This window comes from Chamaea fasciata, unplaced genomic scaffold (genome assembly GCF_029207755.1).
Source record: "Chamaea fasciata isolate MVZ Bird 193981 ecotype frontalis unplaced genomic scaffold, bChaFas1.0.hap1 SCAF_1, whole genome shotgun sequence".
Taxonomy (NCBI): domain Eukaryota; kingdom Metazoa; phylum Chordata; class Aves; order Passeriformes; family Sylviidae; genus Chamaea; species Chamaea fasciata.
The window spans coordinates 95387410-95406707 of record NW_027094086.1 but is presented as its reverse complement, the minus strand read 5'-3'; the positions used below and the strand labels follow the sequence as shown (position 1 = coordinate 95406707).

Sequence of the window (19298 nt, the reverse complement as noted above, 5' to 3'; positions counted from 1 at the left end):
TTATTCCAATGCATGTCAGAAAACTGTCTTACTTTCCAGGTATATACTAACTATTTGTGGTACAAAATCTTCTGAATGAGGACCACTGATGAATTTCAATGGGATCTAAGTCACCATATAGTGCCTCACCCTCCATCAGCACTGCCAACAGGCTGGATCCATTCATAAGCAAGTCAAGTATATCCTACAACCTATAAAGCACAAAGCAAGTTGGCTCTTGCCAGAAAATAGGATGGTATAAAACCAATAGATAAACACAATGCCATGTATATATACACAATTCGGCTCTATATATTGTGTTGCATGTACCAGAGCCTGTGCAGGTCTACTCTGAAACCTCCCAAAACATACAACTGACAAACATCTTTGCAGGTTTACATGTTGGTCTTTTTTATTACAGAACCTTTACGTTAGGAATGTTTACACAAGTAGTCAATTTAAACTAACTTAAGTTCTTGATGATATTATTATGGTCATTTAATGTCTCATAGTAAGGACAGCAAAACCAGTAGGAATTCAACAGCAAATGTTTCAGGCTAATGCTCTTCTTCAATTACTTAACAAAGTTTAACAGGGTAGAACACAATCAAACCAAGTTTTATGCACTCCTGAACATCTTATCCTACACCTACAGAGTGATCTATACCTACACGTCAACAAAGCTCTGAGATCACAGCTACAAAAACTACTAAGTCTTTATGTCTTTCTAACCTGGAGCACTTATAAGGTGTCCAACCCTTCAAAGTTTCAAAGCTCAAAAAAACCTGTAGACTCTCAAATGGAGCTCAACAAACATGACAAGCAGAAATTCTGGCCACAAATCTTCTGAGTACATGCAAATCAGGTACATTCTACATGCTTCATTTTCTTAAAGCAACAGCATATTACAATTAACAATGCTACTGAGAGGTTAGTCAGTACTGTAACTCCTTTAAAAATCACTATGTATGTTGCAGAAGCTGTGCTCTTCAGCAAATGACTTCTTCCAAGATTAAGAGATCACACCTGGGGCAAGCACATACAGAAATCTAATCCACACTTGGCCTAAGTTATTTGGGTAACTGTCTCCTGAAAGTACATCATGTCATCTTCTTTATCTCAAAGCTTTGACAAATGGAGTTGAAAAACTTCCAAAAAAAGCAGATGTCATGTTAGATAAGATCAAGTCAATGCCCCTAACACTAAAGAAGTCCAGCTCTCCATGGGTAGTTCTAAAGTCTGACTCCTCTTATATACCTCTGCTGTTTACCTCAGGTTACCATCACTTCGCTGTCCACCTGGACTATGGCTTTCACAGATTAGTACTCAAAGACAAGGAAGCCAGTGACTGGTTGACACAGTGTAGCATCTAAATGGGGAATAAAAGGAAGAGTCTTCCAAGCATGCATGAGATACTGTATTGTTGGGCTAAGAACACAAAATTACATCAGGAAAGGAGTTTTCGAAATTGTTCAAAATGGCCAATGTTGACTGAAGCTGCATTCAGCTGGATTTGCAAGTCAGACTCAAAACCAGAATCGTAAATCAGCACACGGAGTTCATCCTATTCAGTACAGAAGCAGGAAAAACAGCAGCTTATTTAACTGCCTAGTATCCTCTCTAGAGCTTTCTCCATCTGGTTAGAGGAGTCCCAACAGGCCACAGTCTGTTGTCTTGAAAAAAAAAAAAAGGATCAAGCTAGTTCTGTGCACTTTAATTCAGTAGATTTCCCTGCTATGACATCCACTTCAGCATAATGCAAAGCTCTCCCATTACTCTCAGCTGAGGTAAATTGATGAAAGAAAAGCAATCTGTCTGGAAGAGGACAGCACAGCTCCAGCTTTTCTGTAAAGGTAAGGAAATAATTTCTATTTGATTTTACTATGAAGACTGGGGGAAAAATTATACTATTTATGTTTTTTTAATAAAGGATGAACTGCTGAAACACATGGCAAATGTACTAGCCCTCTAAAGCATCTACTAAATTCAATATTCTTCATTGTTCTTTTTAAACTAGTACCAGGACTTACTGGGAACAAAAAATATTTATTCAGATAATAGTCATTAATTTTAGATTTTCATCCACACCACTCATTATCTCTAATAATTAGCATTAAAAATGTCCTGTACTCAAATCTCAGACAGTTCACCACAATTCTCATCTGACATCTAGAATTAAAATTCTTTATTTCTGGATATACCCAGGACAATCACCTAACAGAGTGGCTATCAGCTACCATATAGGTACATATTTTCTTTTACTATAACTACCTTTCTGTACCTTCTCATATTGTTCTGTTAGACTTGAAACCTATCTCTCAACCTACAAAGCTCTTTAGACTAAAAAAAGACAAACCTATAAATGCCAAATTACTCCCTTTTTCTTATTTTTCCTATTTGTAGGCTCTTCTAAGAATACCAGCTCACCTGTTATTTTTTTTGCTGAAAATTAAAAAGGTGCCCAAAAAATCAAATAAAACATCCTCCCTAGAAACTTTTTGTAGAGCTGAAAATACTAATCAATGCATACTGCTTAGAAACTTACAAAATCTTATGCTGGCACCATGCCAAATGCAAACAGTTTGATGGCAATGCGGATCTCTATTTGGATTATAAATGCCCCAGACATCTATTTCCATACAGCATCCATGACAGGAAGAAAATGTAAACAGCCAACATTAGGAAGAAAGGTTATTTACTACCTGTTTCAGATTGCAACACAGGAGGACAGCCCACAAAGGAGTATCAAAATGGAGCTCCTTGTATTCCCCTAGTGGCACAAACTACCTTAGTGTAACAGCAACTGCTGTGCACACAAAGTGATGGGAGAGCTGATGGCAAATACTGCAGTCATCACTAGGCAGCCCATACCACAGAGACTTGTTCTAGCAGAAGCAAACACATAACACCTTTTTGTGAAATACAGATTGCATATGATGATAAGAACTGCACACCCCCTACTCTTATGATCCTCTTGTCAGTAGCAGCTCTTACTACTCTTACATTGGTCTGGGTCAGATAAATCCTCCACTTTTAGTACCATCAGTTCCATTCAAAAGTTTAACAAACATCATCACCCCACAAAGAGTAACTAACACCTCAAATAGCACAAAGCTGCTAAATCCAGGGTTAATTGGTACTCCACTGGGAATTGTAATGAGTATATCTGGAGAGCCTATATAACAGATAGATTCCAGACCCATTTTGTTTTCTTACACAAATTTTTCAGTTGTGCTGTAATGAACTATTACTGTGTTACAGTATCACTGTATTATCTGTTGTTAACCACAAGGAAAACAACTTCTCTTGTATACAAGTATAAAGATATAATAAAAGCTATCAGTTGCACCTTTTACATACCATTAAAATATCATACTGACAGTACAATAACTACTTGTTAGCTTATTTTAATTTTAAACAATATTTGCAACTAAAGGGCATATAATAAAGATCCAAGACATCTGGGCAATGAAGCAAGTGCTGTCATGTGTCATGAGAGTCACAGCCTGGTGCCAAAGATCACCAGTGTTCTGCAGCTGCTATGCCCATGAACACAAATGGCACCAAGTGGTACAATGCACTCCTGTATCAGCAGAGACAAACAGATGTACTAGCTCCTGCTCCCCAGATGATGGTGGTGGCATATCCTTTTCTTTAAGGTCTTCTATGTTTCTGCCTAGAAAAAGAACACTCTAGAAAACTTTTTGCTGTTCTGAGCATCCTACTGCCACAATCATAAAAACAAGGTAACAGAAGTATCTAGTAGTTTGCTGAGGAAAAATATATCCACTGAAAGCTCTGCAGCTGCATTGGCCTGGCTTGTTTCCAGCAGGAAAACTGCATGGATTTTATGGACTCAAAAGACCCCATAAAATCAACTTTTGTGTCAAAAAGCTAGAAGCATCATATGAAGCTAGTGCCACAGTCATGAAAATAAGGTAACAGTGTGAGACCGGAAGATTTCCCACACTTCCAGGTCTTTTCCCTCCAGAACAAAGTTGAGGCAAAGAAGAGGAAAGACAATTCCGTGCTTCCAAGGGAGCATCCCTCATTTGCTGTCAGCACACGTTACCATCCTTTCTACAAAGCTCACACTTCAAAACCCAAGCAAATGCCACAAAAGCTTTGCAGCCGGCACAGTGCAAAGGGCTCCACGAGCAGGGCACTGCAACACCACACTCCTGCAGCTGCACAGGGCTCACTTCTTCAGCACCACAGCCCCTGGCAAGCTTGAGGGAGCTCTGGGCTGGGCGGCTCGGCACGCAGCATGGCACCATTCCCAAAAGCTCTCCAGAACCAATTCCTGGGAAGGAAAAGCACTGGGAAAACCTGCGGGACTTCAGGAATATCACACGTTCAAAACAGACACCGGGTGCCCTTGCTTTCACAATGAACTCTTGGCTCCAACTGAAACAACTTTGCCTCAAGTTATTTTCCACTGCTCGCCATCACTGACAAAGATTCCGGTTTGATTTAAAGCTGCCCCACAACTTAGGCAGAAACTTAATGATGCAAAACCCTGCAGTAGGGTTTTCTGGTAGATTTTCTTTCCTGAATTACAAATGTCCACATAGCAAAGAAACAGTCCCTGCCTGCCTGAGGGACTGACTGTGTCTTTTCAGCAATCAGTGCTGGAAGTGCCTGCACTGCCAAAAACAATGGTGACAGGCAGTAGTGAGCTGCTCTTGTTACTCCTCACCAGAAGGATACAACACCTTAACCACAGTACTCCTGGCTACACTGCCAGCTGCAGTCAGCTTTCCTTGCTGAAACTGAATGCTTTCCTACATTTGCTCCTTCAACCACAGAACTTCACTATCTAACAGCACATCTTCCTAGAAAAAAAGTTGCCATGGAGATGTCTTTATCCAATTAAAATGTTCTGGGAGCCTGCAGAATCAGCACTGACATTCAGAGTCTCAGCAAGGTTTTGAAAATCATTGATCTGCGGGCAATATCCACAACCTTTGTAAAATGAGAAACAAAAAATGACTGTAATACGGAAAAAAAATTCAAAGGGAAAGTCTGCCCTTGGGTTTTTGGTTTTTTTTTTTTGGGGGGGGGGGGGGGGGAGGGGGGAAGAGGATTGTACCAGAACTCTCTACCAAAACTGTATTTACTTTGTTTATACATTCATGGGAATACATGCACGTGCATTAGAAGTCTGCAGAAAGTCAGAAACAGAGATCAAGTGTCTTGGGTTTTGCAACCAAAAAAAAAAAAGTTTATTGTATTCAATCTACTGAAAATGGGCAGAGCAGTGTTGCTTATCTTTGCCCAGATGGATCAGTGTTGCTTATCAGATGGAGCAGTGTTGCTATCAGACGGAGCAATGTTGCTTATCTCTATTCACTGCTCCACTACCCCCATGGGGATATCTTCTGTTAATGGACCATTAAAGATCACCAATGACATGACCTATTACATCATACCATTGTAAGATGCTCTGCGCAAGGAAATGGAACCAAACCATCTTCACCTAGATAAAAAGAGCCACAAGTGTCACCAGTCATCTAGTTTTCCACCGGATTCCTGGAGGAAGACCGGACCCATCTCACCATTACTAGACCCTTTTTCGACAGGACAATCTCTACTCCAACAAAACCACATCTGCCACTCCAGGAGGGCTTACTTTGGACATAGCTTCCAACACCCTGACCAACAGGGCGTCAGGCTGTATTTCTGACTCTGTCAGGGTTTTTTAGGATTTCTTGTTTGTTTGCTTGCTTATTCTTCTGTACTACAACACTTGTATTTTTATTTCCCCAGTAAAGAACTGCTATACCTATTCCCAAAATCTTTGTCTGACAGCCTTTTAATTGCAAATTTATAATAATTTGGAAAGGGGGGGAGAGGTTTACATTCCAAGGGAGACTCCAATCTTCTCTGGCAGATACCAATCTATCTAAACCAAGACATCAAGTTTCAAAAAAACCTTGGATATCATTCATGTTCCTTCAGTTTAGCATGTGCACAGACACACTCACACATAGGAAAATGATAAGCAACTCCATATTTCAATAATACCAGAAAGTAACACCATTTAAACTAATCCTGGTGATGATTTAATGTCCAAATTCATCATCTCAACAATGCAAAGAATACATTAATCAGGCTCTTCTAAGTCAAGCCACTGTTTTTTTTAGGAAACACAAACAAAAAGGTCGAAGAACAATAAACACCATGTCAGATGGAGTACACTTCCATTCATAAACATCACATCCTAAGCAGACTACATCTAAATTCTTTTAGTAGTTTTACACCCATAGGCAGATTAAATATATCTAATTACAACATATATAGTATAATAATCCTCTGTCTGAGATGAAGGATTTCTAGCTCACGTCTACTTGTAGAAGCAAATAACATCTACACACACACACACACACACTTTTTTCCCTATAAAATTTCCACTCTAACTTCAGAACAAGAAGGTAATTTCTACTGCCTATACAGTAGAAATTAATAAACTAATAAAAAAAAATTTAATATTTATTATTTTAAATTAATAATATTTATAACCATAAAAAAACCTAATATTTATTCCACAGGTCACCATGTACCACAACCAGCCCCCTGACCATCTTGGTGCCCCTGCGCCAGGTCTGTTCCAGTGTATCAATTTTTTTCCTGCACAGGGGAGCCCCCAGACTGGGGCACAGCACTCCCAGTACAGTCTTACAAGTCCAAGCTGAAAGGAAGGATCACTTCCCCAGACCTGCTGACCACACACTGACTCATGCAGGCCAGGATGTAGCTACCCTTCCTTGCTGCCGCAAGTCACGCTCACTGCAATGACTGCTGTCAGCTCACCTTCAGAAGTTTCCCATCTGTGCTGGTTTTGGCTGGAGTAGTTAATTTTCTTCACAATGACTAGTATGAAGTGGTATTTTTGATTTGTGCTGGAAACAGTGTTGATAATACAGAGATGTTTTTGTTATTGTTGAGCAGCACTTACACAGCGTCAAGGCCTTTTCTGCTTCTCCTACTGCTCCTCCAGCGAGGAGTCTGGGGGTATGCAAGGAGCTGGGAAGGGACACAGTCAGGACAGCTGACCCCAACTGACCATGGTATATTCCATATCATATAACATCATGCTCAGCATACAAGCACTGGAAAGGAGGAAGTGGGGGATATTCAGAGTGATGGTCTTTAAAGTCACTATTCTGCATGATGGAGCCCTGCTTTTTTGGGGATGGCTTAACACCTGCCTGCCCATGGGAAGGGGTAAATTACTTCCTTGGTTTGCTTTTCTTGTGTGAGTGGTTTTTGCTTTTCCTCTTGAACTGTTTTTACTCAACCCATGAGTTTTCTCCCTCTTATCCTTCTGATTCTCTTCCCCACTGCACTGGTGGTGGAAACAGAGAGTGGCTACATGGGGCTTATTTTCCATCTGGGCTTAAACTATGACACTGACACCATCACCACCTCCAGGGCTGCCTCCTAGACTGCTGGCCCACTCTCCAGCCCATGCCTCATCAATTTGGTCATGATGTGACTGGGGTCAAGTCCTTGCCATAATCAATGTATACTAACTACACCCCTTCACCTACAGCGTCAGTCATTTCATCAAAGAAAGCAGTGAGGTCAACCAGGCATAACTCATCTCTGGTAAATCCATGCTATTTTCTCCGAATCACCCTCTTGTCCTTTGTGTGTTGAGAAAGGACTTCCCAAAGGATTTACTTCATAACCTCCCCAGGGACTGAGGTTATGCTGATTGGCCTGAACTCTAACTTCCCTCACTCTGTTTCTTCCTGCATCGGCTGTATTCCTCCCACAAAGTCCTTCCTTCCCTGCTTCTGTCTCTTGTGTACCTCCGTCTCGTGGTCCAGCCCAGTCAGAAGCTTATGTTTACTCTTGCTAGCCTGTTGCCATGTTTGCCTGACTTCCTGCACATGGGAATGAAACATTCTCCTGCACTGACGAAGCTGACTTGAAGATCAACCAGCTCCCCTGGACACCTCTACTCTCCAGGGCAGTTTCCAGAGAGCAAATGAAGAGGCCCAGATCTACCCTTCTGAAGTCCAGGTTTGTAATTCTGTTGCTAATCTTGATCATTCCTCTCAGGATCCTCAGCTTTACAATCACCTGGTTGCTGCAGACAAGGCTGCCTTAATCATCTTCTATTTCAATCCATGAAATCAAAATTAATATTTAACAATCTGGAAAATACTTGCTTGTTACTTAGTTTATTTAGTCGGTAAAACTAAGGCAGATTTCACATAGCTGCTTTTATAAATGAAAAGCAGGTAGTTTTAAATTATGGTGCAATAGGCTAACCTAAAAACCAAAAAACCAAAAAAACAAAAACACCAAAAAAAAACCCCCCCAAAACCCCAAAATAACAACCAACTTCTACTCTAAGCCAGTAGAAATTCTTGTAGCACATAAGTGGAATAGGCCACAAAGTGTGGCAGATACCAAGCAAGCTGCTACATATAGTACTGTGTATGACATCATGCAGCATCCCATAACAGCTGGGAAATTAATCACTCACCACTCTGTTTTCAAGTGATGTCTGCTCCTGCAAAATGGTATTTTTAAAATCCTAATCAGCAAACAGGTATAAAATCTATCCATTATACATGCATAAAACAAGCCTATGTTACAGCAAGTGAATTTAAAATCATCTTCCTTCTCATATGCAATCACTACTTTACTTTTAGAATTTATGCCTTTTGGCAGAAGAGGGAGAAGCGCCGCTTTGTTTTTTTAAATAAAAAGCTTTTGAAGGATCAAGTGCAAATGGCAACATTACATTTAGCTCTTTAGGCAAGAAAGGCAATTGGATCTTAATTCCAATTAAAATATAGATGTGGCAAAAAAGAACACTTTCTGTTGAAACTTACCTACATTTCTACCTAAAAATGCAAAACTTCACAATTTGCCTGAGAGACTTACCAGAAAAGATTTTGCTCTGAATATTGTTCTATATCCACTCAAAACTTATTTCCTGATGCAGACATAGTAAAGTACAAACATTAACTGTTATGCCTACTGCATGCATAAAGTAGGATTACAATAATCCTTTTCTATGTCACTATCAAAAGAATGTCTCCAGTACAGATGTAAAATACAGCTTGCAGCTACTAGGTGCTTCATTTATATATAAAGACCACTTCATACCTATTTAAATACTTCAAAAATTTAAGAGAAGCTTTAGTAAAAATCTTCATTAAAGACTATTTACTTCAGAGAAACCTCATGAATAGATATTAGTTTTGAATAAGCTCAGGTGTCAAAGTACTAGTCCTTTCAAACACAATAAGAAAGCAAGAAGCATCATACTTGTCCAGTACTAAGAAAAGACAACAATTATAGTTGATTGACAAATGGGGAAAGCATTCTTGCCAGCTTCTCAGAGCAAACATTACCCATTTCAGGTCTTGCAGCCATGGTGAACTATTGGTGCATTAAGGCCCAGCTCTTCTCAGGTGGAAGCACTCCTGCAGAGACCTGACTGAACCAGGCTGTGGGAACTAGGCGAAACAGCTAAGTGTGCAAGACAGTGAGGACAGCGTACGGGTGGGTCTGCTCAAAAGTCAGGGCACAATAAAGCGTGTTGTGAAGATTCTCCATGGGAACAAAACCTTCCTTTCTCAAAGAGATGGGAGGAGAGTTTTCTGGCCTTTAGAATACACGGCTTCCTCAGCAACAAGAAAACATGTCAAACAACATCAGGAACTACTAATGGAACTTCAGAAGACAATTATGTTTCCACTTGATCTTTTACCAAAAATATTTTAGAGGGCAGGGAGTAAGGTATATTTACAAAGCTTCTGTAGCTTAACTAATCTTCAATAACAATCCGATATAGAACTGTATTTTTTTTTCAAAATTTAACACATAGTAACATCAAAACAAACAAATGTTTCCATGGAGATGACTACCTAAATAAGTGCTCACAATGGATCCAAGGGCTGACGTCACCCAGGCCTGCCTGCAACCACAGTAACATGCCAGTGTAAACAGAAATATTTTTATTTTTCTATCTAATAATGTCATAGAATTAGCAGTTTTATGGCAGTGCTTAAAACATATTCTTGCCGTGCTGAGTGGTAACACTTCTAAAATAAGAGCAGAGGTATTTATATCGAGGCTATTACTATTACCATGTTAACTACATACAACAAGTGGAGTATGTGTATGGCATAGCTAACATATCAAATTTCCCACAGCAGTTGTTGTCCCTCAATAAACAAAGAAATTTAAGTTCCTAAGGCAACATACCAGAATGCTGATCAGAGCTCAGTAGCACGTTATTCTTGGGTGTTTTGCTTTCCTTAATACAAAAATCCTGAAGTTCTTAGACTGTTGTGTCTCACTGTCTTGCTAGAATAAGAAGAATGCAGCCACATGTTGCTTTTCATACCAAATGCAGAACTCTTCAGAGCCCTTCTCCTCTGTCACCAATGACCTTGCTTTCTCTAGGGCAACACGACTGGCTAAATCCATACTTGCACTCTGCAAGCAAAATACACTGCCTACGAACTTTTGGAACTCCAGAAGAGTACCAGAAAAGAAACAGTTAATGATGAAATTTTCCAAGAAAGCAGACAAGCTACAGAAAAAATGCCCATGGAATTCGCACTGTCGTGAAAAACATCCACCTTCAAATGCTGTTGAATGCCTGCATATTGTATGTCTCTAAATTCAGTAGGCCCAGATTGCATTATCACTTTCCATTAAAAAATACAAAAGAATGACGTCTATATAGAAGTTCAGATAGTATGTGAAAAATTAATGCTTCAAATGATCTAATATTACTAAGATATTTATACTAAACTCCTACATTTTAGCAGAAACCTGAGCTACAGGGAAATTGAAGACATTGTAACAAAAAAAGTTGGAATACTAGTTTTAGTCCTGTCACAAATACTTCAGATACAGTAATGTATGAAAACTTCATTTCTCACAGAATATTACTGTGACTTATTCTTTGTCTTCAAGTATGGCAGTGAATTTATGGACCAGTTAGAAAAACCACTTCTTCTGAAGTATTTTCAGGCTTTTTTTTTTTTTTTAAACAATCACATAAGCTGTTTTTTTTTCTGAGAAAAGGTTGCCTCATTTTTGCCATTTACAGAGAATAGGTTTTCCTGGTAACAATTAGCAGAAGGGATTTTTACATGACTTTAAGCAAGTTACTTTAAGCTAGCTTTGAAATTAGAATTTACCCTGCAACTGCTGTTACTATTTTATGTAGTCCAAGGAACATACGAAGAAAGGAGTACAACATCTCAAGTGATGACCATGAAACTTCCAAAAAGTAAGCTCACTGCATAATTACATTTACAGTTATGTACTCTTCTGCTGGCTTTGCTGCATTTTTAAAATTTTTTAAAAATTTCCTCCCATAAGATATCATGGAACTTTTGTCATTCACTCTTCACAATTTCTTTAGCTCTTCCAGGTACAGGATGCATGGAAAGTTAGTGACATGGTAAGAGATAGTTTTATTGTATGCTTTATAACCTAAAAAATAAAAAAAGTTTGTTCTTCTACTCATTACAGAAACTGTAGTCTATTCCAACTGCATTAATGCAATCCAAATATTTGGTATAAATGTAGGTATTTTAACTCTCCTCCCTAGGGATGCAAATCATAAATATTCATACATGTGGCTACTCTCATAAGAGGGCTTTAGCTTTTCATTTCAAGTAATTCCAATGCAAAATTCTTTGCTGCTTCATTTCTTGTATTTTCTGAGCTGACAATTTTAACAAACATAAACTTATACTACAGTCCACCAAAATGGAAGGACTTGTGGGACCCTACAAATTACTGTTAAACAGAAATATTTAGTGGAGGGAAGGGGAGAGATCACACAATTTACATATTTTCTTACCAACAAATGTAATTCTGTCAATAATTCTTTCATGTCTACTACTGTGCATTCTTCGTGTTAGACTATGCCTTCTTACCCTCATATAAGTACATATAAATGTGCTCACATGAAGGCCTTCAGTAGACCTTTTATGCAAGATAAACAGACAAACTGCATTTCAGTCTGACCTGACATCCTCATGCATTCTACACTAATTTTCTTATTTGTAACAAAGGCTCAATGGAATTTCTTCAACTTTCATAACAACATTAAACTTAACTTTAAATGAACTGATCTCTGAAAGACAGAGACAGACATAGATCCCAGCTTTCAAGAAGTATCACAGACTATTTAAACTTCCTGAAGTTTGTTCACTTGGTTTGGCAGAGGTGGAGAGTGGGTGTTAAGTCTACAAAAATGTTCATTACTTCAGAGGTAAAATCTCTCCTGGAGCAGAGCAAGTTGCCAATCAGTGAATAAAACATTATCTTTCAGTAGCTCTTAGGTAACTGTATCTCTGATTAATTTTCCTTGTTACTTTACCCTATCAGCAACATTTAGGTCCTACCTATTTTGCCAGTATCTACTAGAATAATAAATGAAGCCTGGGAAAGTCAGCAAGACAACAAATGTGGGCTTTATACAAAGTAACTCATAAATCCAAAGAACTTTTCTACTAGATTAATTATTTTCTAGTGTCCGAACAACATGTGCCATTGTCTTAAAATCTAAGCATAGCTTGCCAGAAAACAGCCCTGCTATGTACAGTGGCTTCCCAGTAATGCAACCAACAGAAATGCTAGATCGCAATTGTAGTTCAGTATGGGAAACACTGTTTTTTTATGTCTTTGTTGTGTTTCCTGGCTAGCCTACAACTGCTAAAATCCACCAGCACCATCCCACTGAACCACCACTTTGGCTGATTATAAGAATCCCAGGCTGAGGCTGATCTTGTGAGACATTTTAGTTGAAGAGCCCAAAACCAAGGGTGAAGCACAAAGCCTTCTGGTAACCATAAGCAGAATTCTTACTGAGGCATGGAAGCTGCACTTTTCACTTTTGGAAGGAGTTGGAGATCCTTCTATAGTGTTTCAGGTTTTACATTTAACATAGATGGGGAAAAACTTGATTTGTCAAAAAACCATAGAGCTCTGCTGTGAAAAAGCTGCTTGTAAAATAAAAACGAGTATGAGTATATTATATATTATATATATTATCTGAGTATGCCTGCTTTGATGCATTACCAAATCTATTTATCCTTGAGCTTAGGGTTAATGTGAAGTAAAAGAGAAAGCAAGAAAAAACTGCTGTCTGAACATGCTCAAAAAATTCTGTATACCCAGCTTATGCTTAACCCTCCTAAGTTAAAGCATATTACTAACATTTGAGTTCCTACAGCCATTAGATCTTCCCTTTTTAAACCTAAAACCTAAAATATCATATGTGAAATAAATGTGATCTAGACTAAAAAGAATTGCTGACACATGCACTCAAGAATAAAAATGTAAAAAACCCACAAAACCTCAACAGTTAAGAAAATGTGACTGAAAGCATACATTTGAAAAACAGATCTTCCTAATAAAGATGGCAAATCTCAGCTCCCATATGCCACTTAAGCAATATAATTTTAAAATAAAATCATTTTAAAAGAGAAGAATATATAAAATATATGTTATATGTACACGTATGGGTTGAAGAATGAACAAAAAATTAAACAATTAAAACTAAGATACTTTTGCATTTGATGCAGTTATCTACTATGCTATTAAATACTAGAGTGCTAGTTTTTGCTAGGGTAGAGTTAACTTCATTCACAGTGGCTGGTATGGGGCTGTGTTTTGGATTTGTGCTGAGCACAGGGTTGACAATTTAGCAATATTTTCGTTATTGCTGAGCAGGGCTTAGACAGAGCCAAGGCCTTTTCTGCTTTCTATACTGCCACACTGGCAAGGAATATGAGGTTGGGAGGAGACGCAGTCAGGACAGGTGACCCCAGCTGACCAGAGGCATATTCCAGACCACACGACATCACAGTCAGTAAATAAAATGTAGGGAGGAAGGAGGAAGAGGGGGACATTTGGAGTGATGGTGTTTGTCTTCTCAAGTCACTTTACATGTGATGGGGCCTTGCTGTCCCAGGGATGGCTGAACACCTACCTGGCCATGGGAAGCTGTGAATTAATTTCTTGTTTTGCTTTGCTTTTGTGCATAGCTTTTGCTTTTCCTATTGAACTGTCTTTATCTCAACCCATGAGTTTTCCAGCTTTTATTCTAAATTCTCTCCCCAGTGCTGCTGGTGGGAGAGTGAACAAGTGGCTGCATGGGGTTTGGCTGCTGGATGGGGTTAAACCAGGACAACTGGATAGAGGAAAAGATGACATGCCTCTTCCAAGAGAAAAGACAACACTTAACAGCAGTCACAGGAGTGAGGTCTGAGAAACTGCTGAGCTAGCCCTCCCTCTCAAGAGACAGAGACAAGAACCCCCAAGCTGAGCTGGGAGCATTCAACAGCAGCAAAGGGACTTGCTGACATGCCCCAGGAGCCTCAGGTACCTGCCATTTTACAATTCACTCTGCTCAACAGGACTGGATTCCTTCTGCCCCAGTCATCAGTAAACCTGATACTTCTTTATACCTGCCAATGCTGTGCATCTGTTTATGCCATATCATTGGGTCATTCTGCCACTAAAGAGCCCAGAAACTGATATGAGAAAACAGCACTAAGGTTTTATTTATCTACAGGAAATAATAAAACAATTTTTTAGGCTGATGAAAGTCAAAGAAAATTTGGAAATACCATAGATCAAGAAAGAAACAAAACCCTACAGCCTAAACATCCATTTCAAATAAGCCAGTTCTCTGACGGTACATCTAACTCCTTTAATACACCTTTCAAGAAAATACAGGCAGAGACTGATGCAAGGACAAGAAGGTGGGAGTGTGCATATGTTATGTTTTCAGTTATCTAGATAAGATCCCCAAGGAGAAAAGAAACAACGAAAGAAATCAATCAAATAAGTAAGGTCATTCTAGTATCATTCTATATATGCTACACTGGACAACTCTCCAAGATTAAAGGTCTTTTCTTCTCTGCCTTTCTCCACTTTGATGCAGTCTAAAAGGTCAGTGCTTGTAGCAAGATTTTCCAACTACCTTGTAAACAATGCAGTTTGCAAGTTCTCCCAGCATTACACCACAGCAGTTGAGTGCACAAGCCAAATAAGTGTTCCTACAAGCTACAGGTACAATTAAGGGACCCCTTTTAAAAGCATGTCCCTCAACACAATGATGTGTGAAACAATTTAAACAATTACTGTGATAATAAAAAGCAGAAAAGGTTAAGATTGTCATTTAAGATGTCAGGGGAATACAAAAGGTGAAAGTAATCCAATCCTGCACATAAAGAAAAACCAAAAAAATTTTTTGGAACTTCATAAAGAATATGCCATAACAGATTAATTCCTAGTTAAAATATTTCCTTTAATATCTTCTCTCATATTTGACAAGTTTCTGGCTAAGCCTGGTTTTCAGCTGGGGAGAAAGTTTCCCTAAAGCTCCAGTCACAGAAATAAGATCAGACGACCAAGACAATCCTAATTCATCACAGCCAAGAGTCACCATCCCATATACACCATCAGTCTGGTATGGCCCTACACTTCAAACCTGAGCTGGTGTTGTGCTGGACATCATGACTGTTGTTAGAATATTGACTTCTAGTACATATCCCACCTTAGCCTCAGTCCTCTGAGGCGAAGCTTTGGCAAGATCATCCTGACATCCTGACTTCATACAGATATCTTTCAGGAAACACTGATAGCACTTACTGCAGACCAGTTTATTGGAATAACCTGCATTTATCCAGATCACATCATTCTCTTTGCATAGTATAACACCTGTGAAACTGAAGTCAATTTAAGATAGCAGGTTGGAAGCTGAAAGCTGTATCTTCAGACCAAGCAAGAAAATTTTGTAAGGGAACAAGAAAGAGATTTTGTCAAACAGCTTCTCACAACATCAGAAGCAACAGAAGATAAAGTTACGTGGTATCTACAAAACATGGGGGCAGGTTGGGGGGGTCGGAGACAACAAAACTATGGCCGAAATGAACTTACTTGATTTTACTGAAAACAATGTCAACATCTGTGGTTGTCACATTCTTCCCATCTATGATATGGCAGTCCTTACATAGTTTTGACCAGTTCTTCCCATGCATTTCTTTTCCTGTGGCTCTCGTATCACCATGGACGGCAAATTTTCTAAAGGCCTCTTCCAGAGCACTTATTTCTCCTGCTGTAGCTCCCTCATGGGAATTTGATTTCGCCGATTTGTCCGCCATTTTGCTACAAAGAAAAGGAGGGTAAACTTACTACATTAATTTGTACTAGATTACTTTCAGTCAATCAACAAGCTAGAGCCCATGTCACAACATATGAAGTCCATATGAAGAATAAATGGTCCATGAAGTTAGCAAGAACTCACTACCCTCCACCATCAAACATCAGTCTAAAAACAGAGAACTATGTTACTCCCTGCCCATCTGGGAAAAAAAATTCTAGCACATTAAGGAAAAAAAAAAAAAGGCAGGGCAAAAAAACAGGGATGCAAAACTAGTTATAACATCATTACATCAGTCATCAAAAGAACACTTAATATTTGCTCCGGTTTTTTTCTTAAATGGCAATCATCACAGTCACTCTATTGATCTGAATAAAAGTATGCCTGTTACACTGTAGGCATTACTACGTACCTGTATTTCTGAAGGAAAAATAAACAGCCCTTTATTTTCTGGACTTTAGCTTTTAAATTATTCTTTTACTGAAAAATTAAGTATTTTTGAAATGCAGCAAAAATATTAATGCTAGAACCCTTATGTTACATTATGTAAGGGCTAACAAGTAAAAGACAAGTCTCTCTTGTTACCGAGACCATTTATTTCTCAAGTTTATACTCAACGAACTGTAGCTGTGGAATTCATTTGGAATGAACACAACCATGATGGAGGCATACTGAGAAGGGATGTCATTACTGCAGACAAGAACTTTCAGACTACTCTAAGTCCATACCCTATAGGTTTGACTTTTAAATGAAACCTTAAACTGAGCAATAGAATACTATTTTCAGGTGCCTTCATAAAAAAACCCACAAAACCAAACCCTGGAGTGCCAGAAGCGAGTCACAGAAACCTTTGTCTTCTGCTCATGCACTTTTGGCGTGGCAGAAGTACAAGGCACTAAAAAGCCTAGGCACAGGGTACACTGCCCGCCTGCCCCAATAGCTGCACACCGACTGGTCCCACAGTGGTGGTGCTGCTACAAAGTTTTAACCCATAAAGAGATGGTTCAAGTATCGAAAGCCGGCAAACACTAGATAAGGGCTGGAAAGCCCATCATACTTACCTGGTCTTTCTTTTAAAGTCCCAGCTGTATGTGGGATGTGATTAACATATCCAGAGATTGGTAGGTATTTCTAGTTTAAGTTTTATTTCCTCATCAGATAGGAAGTTCTTTTGGTTTATATACTGTACATCAGTACAAATGCCTCAGCAAGGAAAAGGGCTCTCAAATTCTACCTCCTCCTACATCGTTTAAACTCTGTCACTCAAACAACCAAGACATACCCTTTCCTGTATAATGTAACAGAACTAACCATAGCTATTGTTATGCAGCAGTTATTGTTAAGCTTTTTGAGTAGAAACTTTTAATTAAAAACATACTAAAAGGACCTTTGTCCTTCATACTTGAGCAAACATAGCATGGCAAAAGCACTACTGCCTCTTTTGAAAACACTCATGTAAATGCTTAAATCCCTTGTCATATTTTAAGCCTGGGGATCCCTCTGTTTTGTTTACACAGTCAGCACAAGTTCTGGCCAACAAACCAAAATACTAAATTAAAATTAATATGACAGAAATTTACTAACTGTAGCCTGATAATTGTATGTGCATCTATGACATAAAAAGAGAAGCACAGAGGGGAAAAAAGAGTTTGAAAATGTAATTTAAAAGTTTAAAAAGTAACCAATTCCCATTTCTATTTTCTTTGCATTCTGTCTACTGTCCAAAGAGGAATTTTGCCTAAAAAAACTTATCTGAGAACATCCCAACACTGAAACTCCAAAACAAAAGCATGCACAGTAAATTGCAAGCTACTATAAACATTACAGAGGCATACATTTTTACCAAAATGTGTCTAGATCAAATCCTCTGTTTCATCAGGCTACATTCTTTTGCTACCAAGACAGTAGTGAAATAACATTAGAAAAAAACAAAAAAATACAAAAGAGTATTTCTTTAAAAATCAGACCATGAAGATCCATGATGTACCTCTATATTCAAGGAATATAGATTTGACTTCCAAAAGCAGAAGTCTCTTCAAAGCTCGTACCATTTCAAATCAACCAGAGCTGGAATACAGAACCAGAAATTTTTCAAGCTAATACTAACTGGCTAGAGAAAGAGAGTACAGATCAGCAAAACACAAAGTCTGTGTAGGATATTAAAAATCAAAGTCACCTTCATATGCAAGAAATAGAACAGGAGAAGGTGGAAATTTGCCATGGTAAGGTATGTACCGTTTGTATCAATTTGCAATTTCATCTTGTGGCAAATAAACTTTCCAAGAAATTTTCAGGGATAGCTCCTTGCTCTTAGCAATTCTCCTTAGAAGCTATACTCAGAGTGAGTATCTTTAAAAGATACAACATTAGTGCTAATGTTGTATCTTACAGTTTACAAGCTGTAAACAAGGAAACATCTGCGCCACTCTGTCTCATCTGAAATTGGAAAATATATGTGCCGATGTGTAGGAACAACTGCTGACAGCAGGGAGAAGGAATTCTGCTGACCTGAGATATTCCAGAATATGTGGTTTTATTGCAAGGGTCGTGGGTAAAAAGGGCCTTGCCTTCAGCCACTAGCCTCGGCTGAAGGGAAGTCCCAGAGAGAGTGAGAGGAAGAACAAGGGGGTACGAGTTAAGAGAGAAAAAAGTGAGAGAGCCAGGTGGCAGGGGTCAAAGAGCAGGGGGAAGAGGTAAGAGCAGAGCGAAGAGCAAGGAATTGAGAGGAAGAAGTAAGACCCAAGAGAGGTAGAAGAGAGGAAGAAGTAAGAGCTAAGAGAGGTAGAAGTAAGAGAGTGAGGTCTTTGTTACAATGCATTATATCTCTTTTAGTGATGAATATTCTAATTTACAGTAACCAACCAATACAAGACACAAAATCCTATAGAATCTACATATAGCCTATAAGAACTACTACATTACCATACTATGTTATATTTTAAACTCGAAAAACTACTCTTTAGACTTTTGTTTTGCTACATTGACCTTTGGATCCCTTAGCCAGCAGAAAGGTATTGTTCAATCTAAAGGGATTCTCCTTCAGCTAGCTAGGCTATTGTTTTCAGGTTATATAGTAACCAAGACTCGGTATCCTACAAGTCAAAGTAAGCTTCCATTTCTATTTTGATTATAGGTTTCATATTTTCAGAATCTT

General features: G+C 38.7%; 1 protein-coding gene across 4 annotated transcripts in view; it reads right to left on the bottom strand.

Moving 5' to 3' along the window:
- The window catches only part of TPPP (tubulin polymerization promoting protein), an 89373-nt gene that overhangs the window by 57382 nt on the left and 12693 nt on the right, over nt 1–19298 (bottom strand). For all 4 annotated transcript variants that reach the window (XM_066190076.1, XM_066190084.1, XM_066190056.1 and 1 more), the window contains exon 2: nt 15922–16149. In XM_066190076.1, the coding sequence (XP_066046173.1) occupies nt 15922–16145 (224 nt within the window). In that variant the 5' untranslated portion in view covers nt 16146–16149. The remainder of the gene's footprint in view (nt 1–15921; nt 16150–19298) is intronic.